At 56.2% G+C, this 24,940-nt stretch overlaps 1 protein-coding gene across 1 annotated transcript; it reads right to left on the bottom strand.

Moving 5' to 3' along the window:
• Window positions 1–222: 222 nt before the first annotated feature.
• ITGA5 (integrin subunit alpha 5) lies at window positions 223–23,288 on the bottom strand. The gene is made up of 30 exons (XM_008140803.3): window positions 22,829–23,288; window positions 15,559–15,689; window positions 14,144–14,256; window positions 13,882–14,002; window positions 13,624–13,685; window positions 13,489–13,534; window positions 13,103–13,228; window positions 12,825–12,869; window positions 12,665–12,708; window positions 10,301–10,357; window positions 10,073–10,125; window positions 9,359–9,567; window positions 8,931–9,122; window positions 8,660–8,705; window positions 8,387–8,488; window positions 8,138–8,193; window positions 7,848–8,002; window positions 7,423–7,560; window positions 7,228–7,295; window positions 6,750–6,900; window positions 6,552–6,644; window positions 6,324–6,403; window positions 6,118–6,198; window positions 5,897–6,002; window positions 5,357–5,509; window positions 3,975–4,058; window positions 3,761–3,874; window positions 3,049–3,150; window positions 2,382–2,504; window positions 223–1,738 (listed from the first exon to the last, which is right to left on the bottom strand). The coding sequence occupies exons 1-30, from the start codon at window positions 23,200–23,202 to the stop codon at window positions 1,655–1,657; spliced, it is 3,309 nt and encodes a 1,102-aa protein (XP_008139025.3). The 5' UTR covers window positions 23,203–23,288; the 3' UTR covers window positions 223–1,654.
• Between the last annotated feature and the right edge of the window lie 1,652 nt (window positions 23,289–24,940).

Raw genomic sequence — 24,940 nt, 5'->3', positions numbered from 1 at the left:
TCAGACAAGGCTACATTGGACTCTGCTCTGGCACTGTGTGAGCTGGGCAAGTTACATAACCTCTCTGGACCTCAATCTCCTCTTGTGTAAATGGGGTTAATTGTACCTACTTCACAGGATTATTTACAGAAATTAAAGGGATAATGTAGAATATTTTACACCCCCGCCCTCTACCCACCACCATACAATAAGCAATAAAAAAAAACAAAACAAAACCCTAGCTGATTTCTTCTGGTTTAGTTTTGTGGTTTTTCCCCTCAACCCATTTCATTATTCTGATTTAGGGAAGCCCACGTGAGTCTTCTGGACCATCTTCTCCCAGGGGGAGGTCCAGGTTGAACCTCCCCCTTTGCATTCTTCCCTAACCCTCAAGGAGAAGGGGTTTCTTTCCTTCTCTCTTGGAGGTGTTAGGGACCAGGTCTGTGGGGCTGAGAGATGGGCAGGGGTCAAGTCTTCCTTCCAGTCCTTCCATCATTTCTTTCACCTCAGAGAAGGGAACCCCAAAACAAGTTCCCCAGTTCCTGGGGGTTATAATCCTGGCCCCCAGGGGAAAGAAGCTGTGAGAAACACAGGCTTTTCCTACCCACCAAGCTGTCTGGGTCCAGGATGGGTTTGGAAAAAGTGTAAAAGAGATTCCAGCTCTGGTCAGTGGGGGCACCGGGCCGGGTTTATTGCACTGCAACAGAGTTTAAATAAGTCCCGGGTGTCCCGAGCCGAGGGGAGGGGTGGGGAGGGGTGGGCAAAGAGAGGAAGGGCAGCGTCAGTGCAGCTGGCGGGCAGAACCCAAATCCTGCAGGCCCGAGAGAGTGGGCTCCCTTTCTCTGGGGGACTGGGAGGGCCTGCCTTGGCCAGGCTGAGGTTCCAGATCTGTTGCCATCATGGCCCCTTCAGAGTCCTGGGCAATTCCTGACTTCTCCCGAGTCAGAGGTGGACCGGGCCTCCGGGCCCAGGTGTCCGGTGCAGGTTCAAATGTTGTCCTGAATCTGCCTGGTTAGGTTATCAATGGCTGAGTCTGGGTCCCAGATCAACCCCAGGCCCCAGGTTCAATCTGGCCCCATTAGAGCTCTGATTCTCCTTGCAGCGGGTTCTGGGCCAGCCTTGATCCTCGTTTGGGATCTGTCCTGAGCTGGTCCTGGGCACCATCCACAGTTAGTGTTCCTAATTTGCCCACCGAGGTGGGGGCTGTCCAGAGCTGCCAGGTCTCACTCCCCAGGTTCCAGGTTCTTAGCCGGGGCCTCCTGTGGAACTCTGGCAAGGCTGAGGACAGATCTCTGCAGGCTGGAGCTGGACAGAGAGTCCTGGTGGCAAGTCTGGCCCAGAGAACTGGGATTGGATTCCCCAGTTCTGGTTCCAAGTTGTTTTCAGGAAACTCTCTCCAAAATGCAAAGGCTGCAGGGAGGCTCGGCCTCTGTCCCTGGATCGAAGTTCCCCCATCCATGGGGAGGGCATGTGTAAACGAGGGTCCTTCACAGTGCATGGGGGGTGGGGATCCTCAGCTCCTCACCTCCCGGCTCTGGCCCTTCAAGTATGTCTCTGGGCTGGGAGAGGCGCGTCTCCCTGGCCCTCAGCACCTTCAGGAAGCACCCAGCCCCCTCCCCGTCAGTAGACAGGGTGGGGGGACTGAGCCTTCAGGATTGGAGTCTGGGATTAGGCGTCAGGCATCTGAGGTGGCTGGAGGCTTGAGCTGAGCTTTTTCCATGGCGGTGCCATAAGGGAGGGAGCGTTTGAAGAATCCGAGCTAATGATGGGGAAAGGAGAGGGAGGAGTTTAGATACTGTGGCTTCCCATTTCTCCCCAGATCTTAAGCCAAGGGGGAATGAAGAGGGCTCTCTAGTGCTTCCAGTCTCCCTATCTTGCAAAAGTGGCCTCAATTCAGGCTGTCATGCCTACCTCTCCAAGAGGTCCAATGGGCCAGGCGGGCTAAAGCCGGGGGTGCTTTGGTATAAAGGGATCTTTCATCAGTGCCGTAAACGTGCCCCCAGGGGAGGCAGGAATAGCAGATAGGTTTGAATTCAAGTTCCAAGTCTGACTGCCTAGCATTGGCCGCCTCTGGAGGAGGATTCTGAGGCCACTGCTAGGGTCTGACCAATTGGCGATAGCTGCCATGGGTCTTTGGAGGAAGTGACAGCACAAATGCCACATTTGCCACCTGCGAGCAACACTGATTTTGCAAGCAGAGGCAAACTTATCAGGTTGATTCAAGAGACTCTTTCTAAGATAGGGGCTGTAGATTGAAGGACCCTACAGGCAGGGTCAGGACGGGAGGCCTGTGGCCAGCGCACAGGTGGGGGCATGTGGCTAGAGAACTGGTTTGGAGGTAGATGCTTGGGATTGTGCTGGGTCAAGGGCAGAACCTGGTGAGAGGGTAGGATGTGTCGGACCTTGTAGAGGATGTAGATGAGCAGACCGAGGAGCAGGAGGCCAATGAGGATGGCGAGGATAATAATCCACAGTGGGACCCCGTGGCCGCCTTCTGCCTTGGTCCATTGCACAGCTGTGGCCACCTAGGGAGCCAGGCAGGAGAGGTCACTGGAAAGCCATTAGCCCTTCCCACCTACACTTGGTTCCCATTGGACCTAGGCCCACCTCTCACCTCCCATCTTGGGCTAACAGAATTCTGAACTTGAAAATTTAAATTCTTAAAAAGTGCGTTATTGTCGCTGACTTTTGGGCCTTCGCACTTGCTAGTTTCCTCTCTCCAGAGAACATTCCTTTCCCGAGCAGTTAGCCTGGCCGTTCAGGCCTCAGCTGAAACATCACTTCTTTCGGGAAGCCTTTCCGGACCCTGCAAGACTGTGTTCGCGTGTCCCTACGGTGCGCTCCCTAAGATCCTGGCACTCACACACTGTATTCTTGGTGCCCACGAGGCCGTGAACTCTAGGAGTGAAGCTGCCCTGACCACCTGGCTTACCATTACATCCCTGGGACAGGACACAGTAGATGCTCAATAAATATTTGTCACAATCATAAGGCCACCCCCCACCGATGTCCCAGGCCCAGCACTCTGAGCCCATCTTCCTTGGCCCAGACCTCTGGCCCGGGACCCACCAGAAGTTCCTTTCGGGGAAGCTGCCGAGGCGGGATTCGGTAGGGCATCTTCAGAGCTTCGTACACAGCTTCGCACTGCAGGCTAAAGGGCTGGTGCTCTCGCTGTGGGTGGAGGAAAGGTGTCAGGGCAGTCCCCACACCCCTGTCCTTGGGATGTAGGGGACATACGGCTCCCCACGGGCTGGTTCAGGTCTGATCTTGCTCTATTTTGGGCTCATTCTCTCCTGAATCTCTGTGTCCCTTATGTGAGATAATAAATGCGTAATTGAATAGTTATAACGAAATAATACATAATTAGATGACGGAGTGTAAAAAAGAATTTTTAAAAATCATTATTCATGTGGGTTAAGCACTTAGGACAATACCTGGCCCCTAGTGTGCACTTCATAAATGACTGCTCTTTATGTACTACTCTTACATCTGCTTGTCTCGCCACTAGAGATTCATCTTCCGTCTCTGTTTTTCTACGTTCTCTGCACACGGATCACCCTCCAGCCCTACCACCTTCTTTGAACGGGCCAGGAAAGGGAAGCTGTGACTCTTCTCAGTGTGGCCACTAGGTGGCGCCAAGGACACAGCTCTGTTTAAACAAGGGCAGGAGGGGAGGGGAAGAGCGGGGGAGGGGAAGAGCGGGGGCGGGGGGGGGGGGGGGGCCTTTCCCAAAGGCTGTAGCTAGGACAGTGGGGTCAGGGCTGAGGTAAAGCTCCCTTACCTGCAGGAAGGTCTGGGCCCGGACTCGGAAATGCAGTTGCAGACTTCGGCTTTCTTGCCGGTGGAGTGGCCCAAGCTCACAGCGCAGCCTGAAACACTCCGCCTCTGGACATTTCTGGGAAGAACGAGGAAGCCTGAACCTGGAATTCTGCCCTTTGAGAACTCAAACAGGTGCTCAGCGCTTGGGCCCAGACCTCATTCCCAGGGCGACTTACCAGGATCTGAGGCCCAGAGGCAGGGCTCTGGCCTGGAGCTTCGCGTCTTTGCAGCCTGTGGTTCTGGGAGCCCTCGGGATCCAGCTGGGAGAGGAAAGAGACTGTTAGCTGCCTCTCCCACCTCATTACAGCATCTAGGTCAGCCTGCACCCGGGCCCAGAACAGCTTCACTTGTTCTTTTATCCATTCCACTGACCACCTCCGGTGGCAAATCACCAAGCTCAGCTCAGTGGGAAACATGGAAATGAACGTGGTCCTTGGAGTTTACAGGGAAGAGATGTGTAAATACATACTTAGGTCCCTGTCCCTGCCTTCGGGCCTTTGCATTGGCTGTTCCTTCCTGGAATGCCCTTCCCCAAAGTCTTCACAAGTAGGTTCATCCTTATCTTTCAGGCCTCCAGGTGTTTTTCCTGATGGGTCAGTCTCCAGTTCGCTTCCCACTCAGAATGTTAGCCCGGCGCTTTTATCGCGTTTCAATACCGGTTAAACTCTCTCTCTAATTTTTATTGTTTAGTGCCCTCCACTAAAATGTAAGCTCCGTGGGAGGGGAGACCTTGTTAATTTTGTTCAGTGCGATATTTCCTGAGCCTATAACAGGGTTCACTGAAGGCACTCCATTAATTAAATATTGTTAACTAGAGGCCCATTGCACGATATTCGTGCAAGAATAGGCCCCTGGCTTCACTCCCAGCCGCCCAGGAGCCGGCAAGTTCCCGCTCCCCAGCCTCCCGGGAGCTGGCAAGTCTCTGCTCGCTGGCCGCCCAGAACCAGCAAGTCCCCACTTCCTGCTCTAGGCCGCCCGGAGCCTGCACGTCCTCACTTCTGTCTGAAGCACCACTCCAGTAGCTCCCTCCGCCACACCCCCTTTCCCCTCATAGCAGGCTTCACTCCGCTCTGTGCCTGCGTATGCAAATTAACCGCCATCTTTGTTTGGTTAATTTGCATACTTGCTCTGATTGGCTGTGGGCATAGAGAAGGTACGGTCAATTAGCATTTCCTCTTTTATTAGGTAAGATGAGTAAACATAAGGCTCCCCATGGTCTGGTTCAGGTTCTGATCCAGGAGGACAGGGAGGCTGTTCCTCTGGGGCCCAAGGAACAGAACTGGAAGGCCTCCCAGAGGAGGCGGCATGGAGCCAGGTTCTCAGAGCGTGCCAGGGCTGAACTAAGGGGGGAGATTTCAGGCAGAAGGACAGAAGTGCGGTGCATAACAGAGTCTTCTTCCTGCCTAGGGCCTCGAGGTGTCTGTGGCCTTTGGACGCCCTTCCCAAGGCCTCAGTCCTAGCTTCAGGCACATCCTCATCCCGCTCTTCCAGGCCCCTGTGACCTTCCCCAAACCTCTCAGCCTTGGTTCCCCACCCCCCACCTGTCTCCAGGCCTCACCTCCAGGTGCTCCGAGTTGGGGAGGTGGCTGGAGGTACAGTTGCTGAGCCCTGTGAACCTGGTCATGTAGAGGAGCTGCTGGCCTTCCAGGCTCTGGGGACAGCTGAGCTCCAGCACGCCCCGGCTAATGGAGCTGGGGCCCCAGTTGACGAGCTGAGGGGAGGAGAGCACAGTCATCGCGAGAAGGAAGGGAACAACCCTGCTCCGTCGAGACCCTGGCTCACCGCGGCCCCACACCTGCTGCGAGTCTCCAGTCTCCAGAGTTGAAGAGGAAAGCAGTGGGCAGAGACGAAATCCTCTCCAACCAATACCCTTCGAGGTGGCTCCAAAATCCCTCCCATGTCACTCAACTGGCCTGTCCCTCCTCTGTCTCCCCAGCTGACCCTGCCCAGGCCTTACACTCCTCCTCCCTCCACGTACCTTTCCGCCCCTCATTCTGCTCCCAGCCATCTGTCACTCATCCCAGCTCCCCCTTCCCGACCATGCACTGTGGCCCCACCCCTCCTGGTCCTAGTCTTCCCTGCCTCTATCCCTCCTCACCTCATAAACATGGTGGACAGCAGGGCCCAGGTCCCCCTCCTTCTGAGGCTGGTCTGGGGGATGCCAGTCGCTCACTGGGAACAGCACTGCTTCAGGTTTGGAGACACTAAGAAGGCAGGTGGTTTTTAGAGGACAGTGGAAGGGACGCTACATGCATACTTCATACTTTCCTAGAAGTCTCCCCACTCCCAGTGAGGCCCCCTCCCCCCCGGGGCACTGACCCGTTAAGGGAGACCTGGGCTTGAGCCTCCACCGATAGCCGGAAGGAAACCACTTCGCTCTGCGAGTTGTTGAGGTTCTTGCTGTGGGATGGAGAGACTGAGTTGGTGCTGGAGCCCAGCCAGAGAGGAGTCCGCTGGCACAGGCCCTGTTCCCAACACGGCTGCAGCCTGCGCCCCCCGCCCCCCGCCCTGACCCAGCACCCTACCTGAGGATCTGGAAGTCAAACTGGATCGTTTTCTTCGTGTCCCGGAGGTGAGGAACTGTGAACCGAAGGCCACTCCAGAGCTGCGGGACAGGCAGGAGGACAGCGAGGCTGTTAGATCGGGCCTTTGCCTTATCCCAATCCCAGCCCTCCTTCCCTGCCCCACGGCACTGCTCCGAGCGGGCTGGCCACTGCCCCCTCAGGCCCTCCCCTCTCTCCTGCCCGACTTACACTGGCTCCTGCCTTCATGGGGTTGCCCAGGTCACACACCAGTAGGCGGCTCTGGTTCACGGCAAAGTAGTCACAGCTCAGGCTGGAGAAGTTCTGGAGCGGGGGCGGGTGCGCAGGTAAGGCTTTGGTGCCCCTCTGGCAGGGCTGCTCCCCAACCCCCCCCCCCCCCGAGTCCCGAGTCCCGAGTCCCGTTCATACCCCTGGGTGTCTGACGAGTCCTGAGTACTCAGCCTCCGGAGGAGCCGTGACCCGAAGCTCCGCCTCATAGGCGCCACCCTCGCCCACATTCTGGGCGTGGAAAGTTAGGTTCAGGGCGTTCTTGTCACCCAGGTACACGTGGTTCTGCTCCCTGGAGGGGGCACACAAGGGACACGGGAATTCATCTCCAAACCAGGACAAGGATATGATATAATAACAGACACCATTTACTGAGTTCCAGCTCTATGGCAGGCACTAGGCTAGCTGCTTTCTGTAAATTGTTTCATTTACTTCTTCCATTTACTACACAGATGAAGAAGCGGAAACTCAGAGGATCTGAGTAGCTTCCCAAGGTCACACAGCTAGCTAGCATGTCCCTGCTGTGCTTGTTAAGGTGCCAGGGCCTTCCAGGTTCCATGTGTCCCGCTTCCAGACCGTGGCATCTGGAACCCCCAGCCCGATGTTCGTCTTCACTCACCCAAACACTTCCAGCTGCAGGTCTGGCACACAGATGTTGTCTTCTCCACAGTCCAGTAAGATCTGAGCCTGGGAAGCAGGGAGGCCATCAGAGAGGGAGTTTAGCTCTCCTGGGCTGTAGGTCGGCTCCCCCACGCGGTCCTGCCGAAGGTGCCCAGGCCCCTCTCCTCCTGGCTTCCCCCCACCCCGTCCTCACCTTGTCCTCGATGCGGCTCTTGCTCTGGTAATGTAAGACTGGCCGGAGGCCGTGGCTGTCCACGGGGGCTTGGGGGTCCAGGGAGAAGTTGAGGGCAATGTGAATCGGGGAGAGTTTGTCTCGGAACTCTGACTCGTTCTGGGGCAGGGGAGAGGGTTCACAAAGTCAGGGGACAGCGCTTCTCACGTTTCCTTCTGTCCGCGCAGGGCCTTCGAGAATTCAGGGGTCCCAACGTGACCATCCTCATTGCTCGAGCGGCCCTGGCAGCCTGGCCCCCAGCTCTGACAGAGGGTCCCCCTCTGCAGCTCCACCCAAGTCCGGAGCCTTTGCCTGGGAACCTCCCAATCTCTCTCCCTTCAGGAGAGGCCCCAGTTCTCCGTGGCCACCCTCCCCGGGCCCGTCCAGACCTGCCCTGGAGGCCGTACCCTGAGGTAGATCTTCATCTCGCTGCAGTCCTCCCGGGCCCCATTCTGGATGAGCAGGGTCTGGGTCAGGGTCGCCTGCCTGGAGGCCAGGAACAGCGCGCGCCGCACTCCTCCCTTCTGCTTCTGCCAGTCCAGCTGGAGCTCCACCGTGAAGCCTGCAGCCGGGGGGTGGGGGATGTTAGGAGATGCTGCCTCTCCCTCTCCATCTATTCAGAGAGAAGGGCAGTGCCCACGTCCCCAGTCCCTCCATCCCCTCCCAGTGCCCGAGAGATTCAGGGAGTCTCCTTTACCGATGGAATCAGGAACGTGCTTTCCAGAGGCGTTGAGGCAGAAGCTAAGGTTGATGCTGGAGGAAGACCGAGGGGAGAGCTGATGTACCCACCGGACAGGGATCCCGTGTCCTCTGCCTATCTCCCAGACAGACCCAGACTAGGACACCCCCACTTGCCCCCTGCTGCAGACCTGGCCTCCCTGCCTTCCTCCAAGGCACGGACCGAGGTCACCCAGACTGGCCCCTGCGATCCTGGGCCCCAGCTCACCAGGCCACAGGGTTCCCCTCCAAGCTGCAGCTGCGCTCCTCTGGGTTGAACATGGCAGGGAAGATGGTGAGGGAGGCACTGGCAGACACGATGGGGCGACCCCTGCCAAGAGTGGACGTGGGGACAATAGAACTAAGACCCTGGGGAACCTGGGCGAGACGCTGATGCTCAAGCCCCGGGATCCCCGTCCTTTGTACGCTTTCCCAACCTCAGCCCTATGGAGGAACGCCCCAGTTCCCACTTCTCCCAGGCTGCCCACCCTGGAGTTCATACCTGTATACCACAGCCTTGTCCACACCAAAGGACCCCACAATCAGATCTGCAAGAAGTAAGAAACTACCCTTCACAGCAAGCCCCAAATTAGGATCCTTCTTTTCTAACCCTTCTAGTTTCATTGCTCGAGGAGGCCGAAGTGAGGGAACATCGCCACCTGGTGGCAGCATCCCAGAACTGCACCCAAGGACCTCAGGAAAGTGCAGAGAGGGGTGAAGGGGGCCCGCGACCAGGGAATTGTAAGTGGAACAGGGCTTAGGGAACAACTCACCAGGGTATCCGTTGCCATCCAGGTCTCGGCCTCCTCGAAGGGCAGAGCCAAAGAAGTCTGGAGTGTGGCCAGTTGCCCAGAGGGGCAAGAGCACCTGGGAAGGCTTAGAGCCCAGCCCCACTGGGCTCCCAGGGAATACAAACACCACGCCCTGCTGGGTCTCCCCACCAAAGGGAGCCCCGATGGCCACATCTGCAAGACACACAACACACACCAGTCAGCAGGCCTAGATCCAAGAGTTCAAATCTTTACCACCAAAACCCAGGACCCAGGATCCTATTTTTCCCAGCTGTCATCCCCAATATTCTAATTTCTTCAAAGCCCCAAGACCTACACATCGTGGGAAGACACTGGGGGTCTGGTATCTTAGCCACTCTCTTTCTAAACCCCTTCTGACTCTTGACTCCTCCTCAGCTCTTTGTACTTACCATTGTAGCCATCTTGGTCCAGGTCCCCCAGGGGGGTCAAGGAGCTTCCAAATCGGCCAAACTCATCATGGCCAGTGAGGGTGAGGGTGGGCGTGGGCTCCATGCCGGCTGGCTGCTGCAGGTAGATGTAGACCCTGCCTACCTCCTGGAGCCGCCCATCGGCTGTCCGCTCCATGAGCAGCGGTGCTCCCACCAGCAAGTCATCCAGCCTGGGGGCAGGGGAACAATCTAGGCCTCCTGACACCCTGCCTGGCCACCTCCCCTCCCCAGTCCAGTGCCAGGAACTTCCAGGCATCCTGGACCCCAGGCTCCCTCCCACCCGAGCGAGAAGAGCTGAGGTCTTCTGGTCTTAGTGCTCAGCTCTCTCCTTGCCCGAGGCCAGTGATGGGCAACCTTTTGAGCTTGGTGTGTCAAACTTCGCCAAAAAACTGAGCATAACTCGGGTGGTGTGTCACTTTGAGGAAAAAACATTATTTCGCAAATGTTTCATCCTCGGCATGCGGCCGCCTCAGTGGCCGCGTGTCATCAGAAATGGCTACGCGTGTCAGTGCTGACCCGCGTGTCAAAGGTCCGCCATCACTGGTCTAGGCAAAGGGATGTGGGGACGGCGAGGAGAACTCAGGGGAGAAGCCTGGAGAAAACGCTCCTTGTGTTTTCTGTCCCCGTTCTTCCTTCCCGGGAGGGGCATCGTGTGTGCCTCTTCCCACTACTCACCCGTCCCCATTGATGTCCGTGGCAGCCACTGCATAGCCATAGTAGGAGGCCATCTGGGAGGACAGAGGAGCAGCTCTGGGTCAGAACTAGGGGCTCAATCAACAGAATCCACAGGGGCTATGGAGGGAGGGCAGAGACTCCAGGGAGAAGGGGGCTGAGCTTGTTGGGTCAGAGCTGGGGCTTGGTGGGCAGAGGGCCAAACTGGGTTGGGGTTGGGGGTGTCCTCACCTGTTCCCCTGAGAAGTTGTAGAGGGATCGGATGTCTGAGCCATTAAGGATGGTGACCTAGGAACGAGGAGAGATGCCCATTGGCCCTGGACTCGCAGCCCCGGGACGGAGGGCAGATACGTACAGACGCCCCAAAGGCAGGCGTTCCTTGGAGACACGACTACTTGTCCCCCCTACTTCCCTCCGGAGCTTTGCCCGCCCCTCCCTGTTTCTATGCCCGTAGCTCAGTCCCACACAACATTGCTCTTCTCCGTATCACTTGTCAACGACTGTCAGGTCGAATATTTATCTGTCTATTGCCCATGTCTACCCACTAGAGCGGAAGATCAATGCAGGCAGGAGCTTGGTTTTGTTCTTGGCTTTCTCCCCAGAGCCTAAAGTAGCAGACGCTCAATCATTATTAACTGAATGACCACACTCATTCTTCATCCTCCAGCCCTCCCAAACCACACTCACACCTTCCCGCCGGCCCCCTGAGTGGCTGGCCCTGTCAGTCACCGTCTTTTGACTCCTTGCTCTCTGCCCCGCTCTCTGCGGAGAGTCCTCTCACAGGACTGCTGGGGAGCCTCCTGCCCGCCTCCCTGCCTCAGGCGGTCTCTTCCTCTCAGCACCCTCTCCCGCTGCGGCAGAACCTAGGAGGGACCCCCCGTCCCCCCGGCTTGAAAACCCACAGTAGTGTCCTGGCCGGTGGCTCAGTTGGTTGGAGCATCGTCCCATACACCAAAAGGTAGTGGGTTTGATCCCCAGTCCAGGCAACTGACTGATGTTTCTCTCTCTCTCTCTCTCCCCCCACTCCTTCCTCTCTCTTTAAAAATCAATAAACACATATCCTTGGGTGAGGGTTAAAATAACACACACCTAAAAACCAACCCACAATGGTTCCCTGCAGCCACTATCCAAGGCTCAACTTCTTCGCTGGTTCTGTGAGGCTCTGGATAGCTGGCCCCAGCCTGTCTGCTTCTGCTCAACCCTTCCTCCTTCTCCTCATCCTCAGCCCACGAGCCTGCTAAACAGGCCTGATTTTTCCCCTTTCCCCCATGCCTTTCTTCATGCTCCGCATAGGATACTCTCTCGCCTCATCTCCACTGACCCTTCACAGAACCTTCTCTGATCCACCCCTGCCTGGAAAGGAGGCTATTCCTCTCCCTAAACTGGTAACCATCGCACCCACTCCTGAAATTGACCGTAGTGCAAGAACGCCAACTGTGGAATAAGACAGACCTGCTTTTAAATCTCTATCCAGCCACTTACTCACCGTGTGACCTTAAACAACTTATGGTAACATCTACCCCCACCGGCTTGAATGGAAATCATGAGTGGACTGTGCCTGACACACGGAGGGGCTGCTGAACAGTAGCTGTGCCTTAGGTTGTAATTATATGTGTCTTATCTTACATAGTTGATCAGAGGCACCTTATGAGATGAGGTGTGATGTCTTATTCATCTTCTTATCTCTTACCTTGCTTTAATAAATGTTAATTGAACAAACTCCTACGGCACTCTTATCTGTAACCTTTTTAAAGCACTTGTCACGGTCTAATAATAACAGCTACCAGTTGTACACTGCTCAACAGTTCACTAAGCACTTTCACATGCATTACCTCATTTCATCCTTACAAGAGCCCTGAAGTCAGAACTATTATTATCCCATTCTGCAGAGAAGAATGAGGCTCAGAGAGGGTAAGCAGGCTCAAAGATTTACAGAATGAAGTAGAATATGAATAAATAAAAATAACAGAAGGATGCATCTAGAGTAAGTGCCAGAACTTGAACCCAGGTCTGACCCCAGAGCCCGTGTTCTGATCCACTTTCGGAATTCTCACAAACTGCCCTGCATGTTTTTTTGGTTGTTTTTTTAAACCTTCACCCGAGGATATTTTCCCATTGATTTTTAGAGAGAGTGGAAGGGAGGGGGAGAAAGAGAGAGAGAGAAACTTCATTGTGAGACACATTGATTGCTTGCCTCCCGCATGCTCCCGGATCAGCGCCAGAATGGAACCCGGGACCCTTTAGTATGGGGCCCACGCTCTATACACTGAGCAAACCATCTAGGGCAGTGGTCGGCAAACTACGGCTCACAAGCCACATGAGGCTCTTTGGCCCCTTGAGTGTGGCTCTTCCACAAAATACCACATGTGGGCGCACACGTACAGTGCGATTGAAACTTCGTGGCCCATGCGCAGAAGTCGGTTTTCGGCTCTCAAAAGAAATTTCAATCGTTGTACTGTTGATATTTGGCTCTGTTGACTAATGAGTTTGCCGACCACTGATCTAGGGCACATGTTTTTTTGTGATCAGCCGGTTGGAGGCCCCCGGGGGGCGGGGGGGGTGAGGAAAGGAAGGGAGTGTCAGGCAGGGTCTTACATAACCGTAGGTGAGGTTCCCTTTTGGCACGCCAGCAACAAAGTCTGCAAAGAGAAGAGAAAGTTGTGGACTAAGGGTGGGAAGCAAGGAGTCACAAGAATGTGTTTCAGTTCCTGGGTCTCCATCCACCCCCTTGGCCCTAGCCTGGGGACACACTCACCTTCTGTGTCATCACCACTGAATTCACCCACAGCCACAGAGTAACCTGGGGGACAGGGTGGGTGGGTATTAGTATTCTTGCTTCGGGGACCCATCTGCCCAGGCCCATCTCCAATCCGTCCCCCACCCCTGCAGGCCTTCACAGTCAGCCGGCACATGACAAGCATGACAGCGGGGCTGGGGATGCCCGAGTGGGAAAAGAGGAGGCAGGGGAGTGTGTGAGGACAGGACAGGAGCGCCTGAGGTTGCCCCCTCGTTTCCTCCCACCTGCTCACTCACCCAGATAGCTGTCATCGTAGGAGGAACTGGCCTGGCGCGTCTGCAGCTGCCCCTGAACCAGGTTGATGAGGTACTCAGGGTAATAGGACCCTGCAATCTGCTCCTGGGTGGCCGACAGGATCTGGCCTGGGAAGGGGATGAGGAGGAGATGGACGGAGGAGGACGGGCAGGGAGGAGAGAACTGGGGGTGAGTGTGACTGGGTAGGATTTCAGAAGTCTGGTTCAAGGAAGGCAAGCTTGTGCAGGGCGGTGGAGGAGGACACGTAAGTCTCAACAAAGGGAGAGGAGAGCTGGGATGGCCAACAGGAGGGGAGATGGTGACCTCAGGCTGGGAGCGGGCGGGCAGGCCTGTGCCGGGGCCTGGGAGTCAGCACAGCAGGACTTACCTTGCCAGAAATAGCTCCCTGGTCCACCCAGGACCACACGCCCAGTCTGTGGGGGGAAGGAGGCGAGTCTACCTGTGGTCCTGATCCCCCCGTGTCCACCCCTCACAGCCACGTCCCTCCAGGTCACCCGCTCACCTTGGTGAACTCAGCACTGAAGCCACCTTGGCAGTAGCCCTGGCCTGCTGCCCAGCTGAAATCTGTGAGGGAGAAGGCGGTGGGAAGGAGGCCACGCCGATGGGCCGAGCAGGAAAGGAGAGAGATTGGGGAAGGCGGGGGAGAGGACCCTGAGGAAGGGCCGCCCGGAATCGGACAGTGAGCACAAGACGAATAAGGGGCGGGTTCAGCGACTCAGACAGAGAAGGCAGACAAGGCGCAGGCGCGCTCTTGCCCTACCTGAGCGGCAAGGGGCGTACTCCAGCACCCGGGTGAAGTTGTCTGTGGAGAGGTAGCAGGTGCCCACGGGATCGCTCAGTGGCTCCTTCTCTGTGCGCCAGCTGTACAGCGGAGCACAGGCCTGGGGAGGCCCGGGAGGAGGGAGCCTTAGGTTTAGACCAACAGAAACCCTCTCCGCCCTCCAGGCCTGTGTTCCTTTGTGCCCGACCACACCCTTACCCTGGCCACCCCCCCCCCCCCCCCCAGCCTGCTGGCCCCTCACCAAGATGGAGGAGCCATGGGCTCGCACTGTGGCTCCGAACCACTGAAAGGACTTGTACTCCACAGGCTCCTCTCCCTCTGGGTTGGAGAGTGAGGACTCCAGGATCCGAGAGCCTGGGGGAAGGGAGAAAGGGAGTCGTGCGGGTCGTGGGCAACCGAGCCCAGCACAGCCCCTACCCTCACTGGGGGGCGCCCGAGCACTTGCAAGCCTAAAGCCCAGGACTCACTGGGAGGGGAAGGACAAAGGGTCTTCAGACTCGACATGGTGTAGCCTGACTCACCCCTCCTCTGTGCGCACACCTGGGGTTCTGGAGTTGCCTCGCTCTGGTCCAGCGGGGCCGAGGATGCTTGCAGTGAGGTCGGGGCAGGAGGTAGTGGGGGAAGAATGGGAACCCTCTGGCTGCACTTCTCTGTCTGTACCTGGGCCGTATCGCTAAGCACCTTGTTCTTTTCTTGATCTTTCTCACATCTCTGGATTGCTGCCCCATGGACCCCTTCTATCCACCGCCTTCCCGCCTTCCCCACCCCATTGTCTGTGTCCATGGGGTAAGGATATATACATCATACAGGACATCCTTTTTTATTCCTCTGACTCTTACCTGTCTTTCAGGTTAAAAAAACAAAACACCCATCTGTTTCATGATCTTATCTCCCACCCCCCACCGTCTCCATCTGTTTATGCACTAGCTCCTCTTTTTGTCCCCTCACCCCCGTCTTTATCTCTGAAGCCAGATATAGCTCAGCATGCATATCCTTACTCCACCATTTACTAGTTGTGTGACCTTGAGCAAGTTACTTAACCTCTATTTCCTCAGCTATAAAATGGGGATAATAATATCTCATACAGTTGTTGAAAGGATTAAGTGAGTTAATATTTATAAAGTGCTTATAGCAGTGCTGGGCACAGAGCAAGGGCTCTTGAAGTGTTAGCTGTTATTACTGTTTATCTCTGGCCTCTGTCTGTCTCCCCCTCCCTATCCCTGCATCTGCCCTGGGCCTGGAGCTCTTGGAGGGCAGTGGCTAAATCATGCTTCGACCCCCCGCAGCCCCAGCACAGTGCCTGGCAAGCGCTATCACTTAGTCAGTGCTCAGTTAACTGGATCAGATCGCCTGTGTGACTCTCCCCGTCTTTGTCTGCGTTACTGGCCTCCCTGAGTTGTGGGTGATTCAGGGGAAATGAGAGCCACATGTTTCTGAATCATGCCCGCCCTCCTTGGGCTGGGCTGGGCTGGGAACGTGGTGTGAGTGCCACGGGGAGCCGCTGCTCGCTGCACAGAGCCGGAGCCACCACCATCAGAGCTGGGAGGGCACGTGGCCAGGGAACTGGGCAGGCTCTCCCCTTCACTCCGGGCCCCACCCGGGCCCCACCCCCAGGCCCCCCTTGACCTTCCCAGGCCTACCAAGGGGGTTGGTTACCTTTGCTGTCAAACTCAATAGGGGTGCACTGGGCCAGGCTGGTGCCCCAGGGACAGAGGTAGACAGCACCGCCCTGCAGCACTCCTGGCTGGCTGGTGTTAGCCTTGGGCGCTCCCACCAGCACGCTGACCCTGTGAGGGGAATGGAGAAGCCGTTCAGGGAGGCTCCTAGCCCTTCTTCAGTTTCCCAAGGCAGGAAGGACCCAGGCCTCTGGGCCAGGGGCTGGCTGGGGGTGGGGTGGATGCCCCCTGAGTTGTATTTATATCTCAAAAGATGCCACAGATGCCAGAGGCACAGGCTGGAGTCAGGCGGTCCCCATGTGCCGCTGTCACTAACACAACCCCTCCCCTCCTCCCATCACTCTCTTTCCTCTCCTACCTTCTTCCCCTGTTATTAAAGAGAGGGGGAGCCAGAGTCAGTCCTGGGAAGGGAAAGAGGGGCCAGAGGTTCTGGCCTCAGCGTCTCCATCCCTCTGTGGACCGGCCAAGGTTGGGTGTGCAGCCTCCGGAAGCCAGGGTCCTCTCACCTAGCCCGTACCCTCTTGTCCCAAGCCAAAGCCTTTCTCTGGGCCAAGACCCAGGCATCCGGCTGCCCTGCTGTCCAGCCGCCCAGCCCTGGGGCGTGTAGGAGGAAAATGTGAGTCTTGGAACTCGGGCAGTAGAAGTGGAGAGAAGAGCTGGATGGTGGTGAAAACAGAGCGTTCCCCTGGGTTTGGGCCTGCCTTCTCCTTGGGCTCTGGTGTGGACCTCCCCACTGGGGCTGGGGCTTTATCTCAGCCCCTGAACCCGTCTCCACACACCATCTCTAGGAGTCTGAATGCAGACCCTGCTGTACTGGAGTCTTAGTTCCAGACACCGTCCCTCAGTGCCCCCTGAAACCACGAGGAGAAGATTGCCTTTGCTGGGGGGTCTATGTAATGGGGTGGTCATAGTTAAGGTCCTGGATAATCTTCCCGTCTTTGGCTCTGTCTCTGCCATTTCTTGGTCCCTTGCCTCTGAGGCTTCTGCACAGCAGTCAGTCTTCTTGGCTTTCTCCTCCAGGACCCTCCATGAGGGCTGCATCTGACAACCAGGGCTGGCCTTGGCCTCTGCTCTCCTCCACACCTGCCTCTGTTCCTGCTTCTCCACCTCTGATCCTCTGCCCCAGGACTGCTTGCTCTCTTGGTTTCAATGTTTGAGTTTTCTCTCTCTTGATCTCAGATCTTAGGCTTCTCCATATCTGTTGGTTCCTGTCCCCTTTCGGCCTCAGCATTCCCAGTACCCACTCCTTCCTGGTATTAGGATACCTTCTTCAGCCTTTCTCACCCGGAAAGAGCATCCAAGTGGGGGATTATGTTAGAGGTCACAAACGCTGGGTTTGCCTTCCAAGAGGGCCGGGTGGGGAAGGAGTGAAAGGGGTGGGGTCCAAGAGAAATAGGGGATGGCAACCACAGAGGAAACAGCTCCAAGGGACTGGAGTGGGGAGTGAGCAGCCCAGAGGATGAGAATGGAGGGAGAGGCCAGGGTCCAGGGGAATGGGGGGGTGCTGAGAGTGAGAGAGTTCCTGGAGTGATGGGGGGTGGGGTGCCAGCCTTAGTTACTCTGGGGACAGGAAATGTTTACTGCCTGTGGCTTCCTGTCTGTTTCCAACCTCTCACTTCTCCGTTTGTCTCCCACCAGCTGGGCCCCACCCTTTTCACTCAGGCACTGCATACAGCTGGGGGGTGGGCGATGGACGGTGACCTAGTCAGTTACCAGGCCCAGGAGGTAAGGTTGGTAGTGGGGTGAGGTTGCATTGTCCTAGGGCTGGGTGAGGAGAGAGGGGTACAACCCTCCCCTAGCCGGGGAAGCCCCAGAAAAGTTGTGGTACAGGAGGCAGTGAAAAGAGCACTGGATGGCTTGGCTGGTGTGGTTTAGTGGTTGAGTATCGACCTATGAACCAGGAGGCCACAGTTTGATTCCTGGTCAGGGCACATGCCCGGGTTACAGGCTCCATCCTGTGTGAGGTGTTCAGGAGGCAGGAGATCAGTGATTCTCTCTCATCATTGATGTTTCTATCTCTCTTCTCTCTCTCTCTCCCTTCTTCTCTGAAATCAATAAAAAATTTTTTTAAAGAAAAGAGCACTGGACCAGGAGTCAGCACTGGATGAGGGGCAGGCACTAGCTCAGTGTGGCTTGGGCCATACTCTTCCCCTCTCTCTGGGAGCAGCGGTTATGTCAAAGTCTCGGGGGGCTCTGATAGTCTATTTCCAGGAGAACAATGGCTGTGGCTAAGGGACCCAGTTCTCACTCTCAATTTTTTAAAAAAAAATATATTTTTTATTGATTTCAGAGAGGAAAGGACAGGGAGAGAGAGAGATAGAAACATCAATGATGAGAGAGAATCATTGATTGGCTGCCTCCTGCACGCCCCCCACTGGGGATCGACCCTGCAACCCCAGCATGTGCCCTTGACCAGAATCGAACCTGGGACCCTTCAGTCCACAGGCCGATGCTCTATCCATTGAGCCAAACCGGCTAGGGCCCACTCCCAATTTTTACAACACGCCCAGCTCTGGAGGAGGAGCTGAGCCTGAGTTCTCCTGGGATGGCCCGAGGAAGAAGCCTGGAGTTTGTCTGACAGGGTTGGAAGGTGAGAGAGAGACCTTACAAAGATTGTAAAGCCCACGAGCTCATGGGCCAGGGGCATGTGCGTGGCTGTATGAAGGTTTAGCAGATCCGGCATTGCAGGTAAGGGACACAGACTCCGATCCAGACCTGCCTCCGCCACCCATGGCTTAACCCCAAGGGTTCAGTGGCCCTTCTAACCCAGTGCCTCCGAGTCAGTCTAATAATTACTGCCCCTGCCTATGTGCCAAGGGAGGCACCTGGTGTCAGGGATGGCACTTCACAGAGCTTATCCTTATTCTGCTTCCTAAATCCTGGAGCAGTTGGGGCCCCTTAGGGGTCCAAGAAGGTAACAATGGAAGGTCCTTGGGCTATTTTCTTTATCTTTTTAAAACCTCACCAAAGGAGCTCCAGTGGCGCAATCGGTGTGGTACTTATAAAAACCTCACTAAAGGCCCTAACCGGTTTGGCTCAGTGGATAGAGCCTTGGCCTTCGGACTCAAGGGTCCCAGGTTCAATTCCGGTCAAGGGCATGTACCTTGGTTGCGGGCACATCCCCAGTAGGGGGTGTGCAAGAGGCAGCTGATCGATGTTTCTCTCTCATCGATGTTAAAAAAAAAAAGAAAGAAAAAAACACACAAAACCTCACCAAAGGATATTTTTCCCATTGCTTTTCAGAAAGAGTGGAAGCGAGAGAGGGGAAGAGGGAGACAGAGAAACATTGATGTGAGAGAGACACATCGGTTGGTTGCCTCTAGCATGCGCCCCAACCAGGGCCAGGGATCAAACCTGCAACCCAGGGACATGCTCTTGACCGGGAATCGAACCCAAGACCCTTCGGTGCGTGGGCCGGTGCCCTGTAACCACTGATCCACACTGGCCAGGGACTCTGGGTTATTTTCAATTTTTCAGAAAGCCTAATTGAAACAGGCATTTACCTGATAAGGCAGCCCAGGCTAATTAAAACCTCAAGTATATTTACTTTCAGCTGGAATTATATCAACTCACGTAGAGAGCCTGACTATCTCACATTGGTCACAAGCTCTGATTGGCAGCTATAGATGTCTTCTTGTTCTCACTTCTAGCTGATAAAAATGAGAAAAAGGAATTAATTATTTCTTACTAAATGCAGTTGGGCAGATAATCCCTTCTAAAATATAGAGTTCAAGGGAAGAAATAATTGCCATCATTTATTTTGAAGCCTTAGAACCCTGAAACTCTGGAGTTGGTTCTTGGAGGCACAGCTGCCACCGCTGGAAGGCACGGCAGAGGGCACCCGCTGGTGCGAGGACTTTCTTGTAGATGCCTCAGGGCTGCCACGTGGAGTTAGGAGCTAGTTTGGTCCTGACACTCCTCCTCTTCCTTCAGGGCAACCTCTTTCCCCTTTTTCTATAGAATGTCCTGGTAAGATATCATTTGAGTTTTTAAAAAAGGAAAAAGAAAAAAACTTTAATTAAAAATACCTGCTGACTGAGTCCCATGGGAAAACTAAGTCCCACAAAAGTGAAGTAACATGTCCAGGGTCACTCTGAATCCTTCTCCACATAAGAACCAGAAGCCAGGAATCCTGATTCCTAGGCCAGGGTTCTGGCTTACCCTGTTGCCAACTTATCTCCTCTTCTCTCCACTATCTCCCCAGCCAGGCTTCTGATTAACCAAGATCCTGTTCAATAGATGGTTACTGTTTGACTCTGTTGGCCTGACAAGGTCGGGGGCGGACAGAAGCAAGTGGACCAGGGCCCAGTCCCTGCAGGTCCTACAGCAGCCCTGGCCAGGCCAGAGGAGGACGCCTAGTTCTGGGTCCTACAGTAGAGTTGCCTCTACCTATGCCAACTAAGGGAATAAAGAGCTGGACTGAGGCTAATGCACCTTTTAAGTCTGTGTCCTAGGCCAAGTCACTTTCCCTCTCCAAGCCTTGGATCCTCTACCCATAAAGTGATGGGTTGCCCTTGAATGGTCCCTAAAACAAATTCTAGTTCTAAACTTCTATAACTCCTGAAGCTTCAGTATATATATGTATGTGTGTATATATATATATAAAATAAAATGGAGCAATAATGCCTCCTCTGCCTAATACAAAGATCTTGTAATGATCCAGTGGAAAAACTGATATGAAAGTGCTAAGGAATGTGAGGGACTATTATTACTAAAACTGCTACAAGCAAATATTAAATGCAAGTAAGAAATGGGGGAAAACTTGGAAATAGAACTAGGTGGTATCTAGGGAGGAGAGAAGCAGAGGCAGAAAAACAGCTACCTCATACAAATCATGCCTGCCAGGTATTGATCACCCTCCATGGGCCAGGTGCCTTTTATCTATATCGTCTCATTTAGTCCTCAGAACAGCCTCCTAAGTTAGGTGTCTGATTTTCATAAGAACACCAGGCTCGAAGACCTTGAGTACCAGGCCCCAGGTCACACCCAGAGCAAGGGGCCAGGGCACACACCCCGTTCTGCCTGACTTGAGGCTGGGCCCTTGCCTACCATGCAAACTCTCTTGTGTTCACCCTGCCCTTTGATGCTGTTTTGATGTCCAGGGTGAGAGGTGATGCAGAGGGACCAAGAACACAGAGGCCCTCCCTCTCCAGCCATGGCCCCAGGCGAGGGCTATGCTGGTCCCCTGGGTGGAGGAGGGGGTTGAAGGTCCCGCTGCAGTGGAAGGAGGTCACTGGGGAGGTGGGATGTTCAGAGTGCCCCTCTAAGAGGGTATTGTAAAGAGAAAGTGAGAGGGGGCGTGCAAGTGAGACACCTGGCTCTCTTGGAAGGAAAGAAGGCGGGAAGGGGGAGGGGGAGGGATGAGAATGCTGGGTCCTGTTTTAGAAGGGGGCTTCAGGGACTGCGGGATCGGGCCAGGGGCCACACAGACTGGTCAGGAGGCAGGAGATCTTTTAAAAACCTCACCAAAGGATATTCTTCCCGTTGCTTTTTGTGAACCAGAAGTATGTGCAAGTCAGATGTCCAGATGTTGGAGAGGACTCTTTTAAAAGGGAGATGACACTCTTGTTAGGTGTGGGGCAGGGTAAGAGGAAGGTTACCCAGATATGGGGGCGGATCCCCATCTCTCCCTCCCTTCCTCTTCTTGACTTGGTCAGGGTTGTGGTAAGCAGCAGTTTAAGGGGGCCCTGGGGGAGGCCAGGTCTGGCAGAGGTTCCAGGCCAGGGTGATGCAATGGGGTTTGGGCAAGAGGCCAGGGGGGTGGGGTGGGGGCTGGGTGGGGACCTTGAATAGCCCAGAACCAACAGCTAGGGCCTAACTATCTTTTTTCCATTCCCACGTCCTTTAGACAATAGAGAAACTTACCCCGTCCCCCCCCCCCCAACACACAACTGAAATAGCTAGATTAATTCCTTTTCTCCAAAAATTAAAGAAAATGAGTAGAGATCAGTTAGCTGTATCAGGTGTAAAACCAGCTCCCCTCCGGCAGAGGTCCTATCAAACCCCGAGTGTGGTGGTGGGGGGCCGTGGGAAGCTCAGAGCCCAGAGAGGCAGGGGAAAGAGGATCATTGTGGAGGATCAGGAATCTGGCATCTGGGAGTCCCTGGATGCTGCCCAGGAACAGCTACCTTCCCTCTTCCCAACCCCGGACATTTAAATGAAAACCCTCGGTCCAGTGTTGCCTCAGCTCCAACTTCGGCTTCCCCACGCCTCCCCATTTTCCAGGCACTCCGGGTGCGGTGTGACGGTCGCCCCGCTGAGCTGGGGATGAGGGTCCTCCTCTGAGCCTTCCCCCATCTCTGACGCCCGGAGCCTGCCGCTCCTGGGCCCCGCGAGCCCGCGCCTCCCCAGCTTCCGACCCCAGCCCCAGAATTCCGGTCTCCGTTCAGCTCCAGCCCACAAGCTACAGGAAACCAGCTTTTCTCTTCCTCCCCAGAGCCGGAGGAAGAGGGAAACCGCCCACCCCCCTCAGGCGCGCACACACACCCCTCCCGACCCATCCGAGCACCCGCCCTCGGCGGGGCCCACCCCCAGCCCCGGCGCCCCCAGTGCCAGGGTTCCGGCACTCTCCCCGAGTCCCAGGATCCCCTCGTCAGCACCGAGACGGGGGGTGGAGGCGGAGTAGGAGACCGAGGAGAAAGGGAAGAGAGCCGCCGTCCCCTCCCGGGTCTTTCCCAGTCTGGGCTGAGGGGGGAGGGGAAGATGGGGCTGGCCCCCAAGTAACCTCTGGGCCCTCTCCGTCTCCGACTCCCCTCTCACTGCACACAGTTCATTCTGCTTCGACCGGTTTTCTCTCCGCACAACGGCCCTCGGGGACCCGAGGTCCCCCCAGCGCTCCAAAAAGCCCTTCCCGGCCTCCGCGCCCCCTTTGCGCCCGCATCCGCCGGGGTCCCGGCGGCTCCCAGGTCTCAGCCGGAGACCCTCTGCTCTCCGTCCACGCGCCCGCCTCTCCCTTGGCCCCGAGTCCCCTGCCCAGACTTCTCCAGGCTCCAGCTCCGTGTCCTCTCCCCACCCCACACATGTCTCCCCACTGATCTCTAACTCCAGGCCCCCCTCCACGCCGGCCCCTGTCTCCTCCCTAGTCCCGCGCAGGCCCCCAACTTTAGCGTGGGCCCCCAACTCCAGCGCCAGTCCTTCCAAACTCCGCCTCTCCAACTCAAGCCTTGGTCCCCTCCAGACTTCAGCCGCGCCCCCACTTTCCAGGCGTGCCCCCCCGCGCCCCCATCCCGCCGCCAACTCTCCTTACTCACCCGTCTGTTCCCGGCCGGTAAAACTCCACGGAGAAGCCGAAGAAGGAACCGGGGGGCCCGGAGAGCACAGCTGGGGCCTCCGAGTCTAAGTTGAAGCCCCCGACCCGGGGTGTCGGCGGCAGCAGCAGCAGCAGGGGCAGCAGCAGCGGCAGCGGCGCGGATCGGTGCCGGGGGCCCCAGCGTGGCTGCACGGCGTGGAGAGGGGACCCTGGCGTCCGGCTCCCCATAGCGCCCGCTCTCCCCTGTCCTGGGGCCACCGACCCGGAGCCGCTTCCTAAACCTCCCAGAGGCGAATGACTCAACGCGGGGAGGAGTTTGCCAAACTCCCGGCTGAGCCCTCCCCCCGCCCGCCGAGGGGGTGGGCGGGGGGGCATTCCTGGGTCCTTGGAACGCTGAACCCGAGCCCCCCACCCCGAAGGGGCGTGGGGGGGCTGCACCTCTCCACTCCCCTCTCCCAGCCCCAGCTGGAGGCCGGTAGTTTGTACTGGGTCAGACTGGGCGGGATTGGGCTCTTCACCCTCCTCTCCCGGCTTCCCCCTCCTTCCTCCCCCCTCCTTTCCAGATGTACAACGTAAACGCTCGGAAAAGGAGTCGGAAAAAGGGAGCCGAGAATTTCCTAATGAGGAAAAGAATCACCTCTGGAGGGCGGAGGGAGCCTGTGTATGTGTGTGGGGTCGCCCTCACTTCTTCAGGGAGGAGGCTTTTGGGTCGAAAGAGACAGGAGACACCTCTGGCATCCGGCCAGCTGGGATTCCCCCTTGCTTTCCGGGGCCACCGGGTGCCTGGGTGCCTGCCAGCTGGATTTGGGACTCAGGAGTTGAGGGACAGAGTGCTCCCGATCTGATAGGGGGCCTCCACAGGCTCCCCGAATTCTGCTGCCCCTCACTCCAAGGAGTTTGGGGTCACTCACCAGGAGGGTTCTGCTCCGGGTCACAGCCTTCTGGGTTGTAGGGTACGGAGACCTCTGTTGAGCTCCGTCCTAGAATCTGGCAGTTGACCAAGAGCCTGGGAGTGATAGGGAGGGTGGTGTTATGGCCCCTCGGTGTCTTCTTGATAAAACCCACGTGACTCCTATAAACCTGGAGAATTGTAGCATGGGGTGGGGGCAGTGGGGGGGTGTTATCTTGCAAAGGGGCCACCCCATTCTTCCCAGATCTCCTGGGGATGTAGAGGAAGGAACTCCGCAGCAAGGGAAGGCAGTGACCCCCTGCCCACCCCTTCCTCCAACCCTGGCTCTGTGGAATGAGATCACCTTTCAGGATTCTAGTCTTTATCTTAGTCTGGGGGAGGGGGACCTAGGGGCCTAGATTCTCTCCTAACCTCTTCTCCTTTCCAGCCCCGTCCTGCCTTCTCCCTCCAGGACTTCTTTCCCTCCAGAACAATAATTCTCTGAATCAAGCCCTGCTCCCTCTGTTCCCCAGGCCCCTGCCCCACTCGGCCTCAGGGACTCAGAATAAAAGTGCCCATAATCAATGCTTTTTCTTTCGCTTTGAGTTTCGTTCTGCTACTCTACTTGCTGTCCCAAATCACCCAGCTTTCCCCCCCGCCCACCCCCCACCCCCCTTTTTTTAAAATCCCGTCTCTAGAGCCAGCTGCAGCCCAAGGGAGAAGCCAGCTGGTTAGACTGTGGGATGATGCTGGCCCCCAGCCCACTCTCACATCTGCAGGTCCTGATGTTTTCTTAGGTGAGGAACGCAAGCAACCTCTGGGGCAGGATCTTAAGCACAGCCCTACCACAAAGATAACCTCTAGGCAAAAACTACTCAAGCCGAGGGTTGAGAACCCCCTCTGGGAGGAGAGGGGCTGAGGCCCGACTGCTGTATAGTCCAGCAAAGCGCATGCGTGTGAACCCAGTTCTCTTCCTTTTCAGCCTAGGCACCAGCTCTTTAGAGTTTCCCAGGATTTAGGAGCTTGGGGCAGAGGGGGGAGGGGTGCAAGGAGGGAGGTGTGTGACTCAGCCCCTCCCAGGAGCCTTGGTGGGGGACAGGGGACATAGCGTCCTACTCCAGTCCTCTTCCCAACTCCACCGCCCCCCAGCCTTGGCCAACTCAAACAGGCCCCCTCCCTGTCCATTCCTTGCTCCTGTTTACACGGGTAGCCCCTTAGTCATTC

This window comes from Eptesicus fuscus, chromosome 7, assembly GCF_027574615.1.
Source record: "Eptesicus fuscus isolate TK198812 chromosome 7, DD_ASM_mEF_20220401, whole genome shotgun sequence".
Classification (NCBI taxonomy): Eukaryota; Metazoa; Chordata; class Mammalia; order Chiroptera; family Vespertilionidae; genus Eptesicus; species Eptesicus fuscus.
Note: the sequence above shows the minus strand (reverse complement) of the source record. Positions and strands in the feature narration are given on the sequence as shown.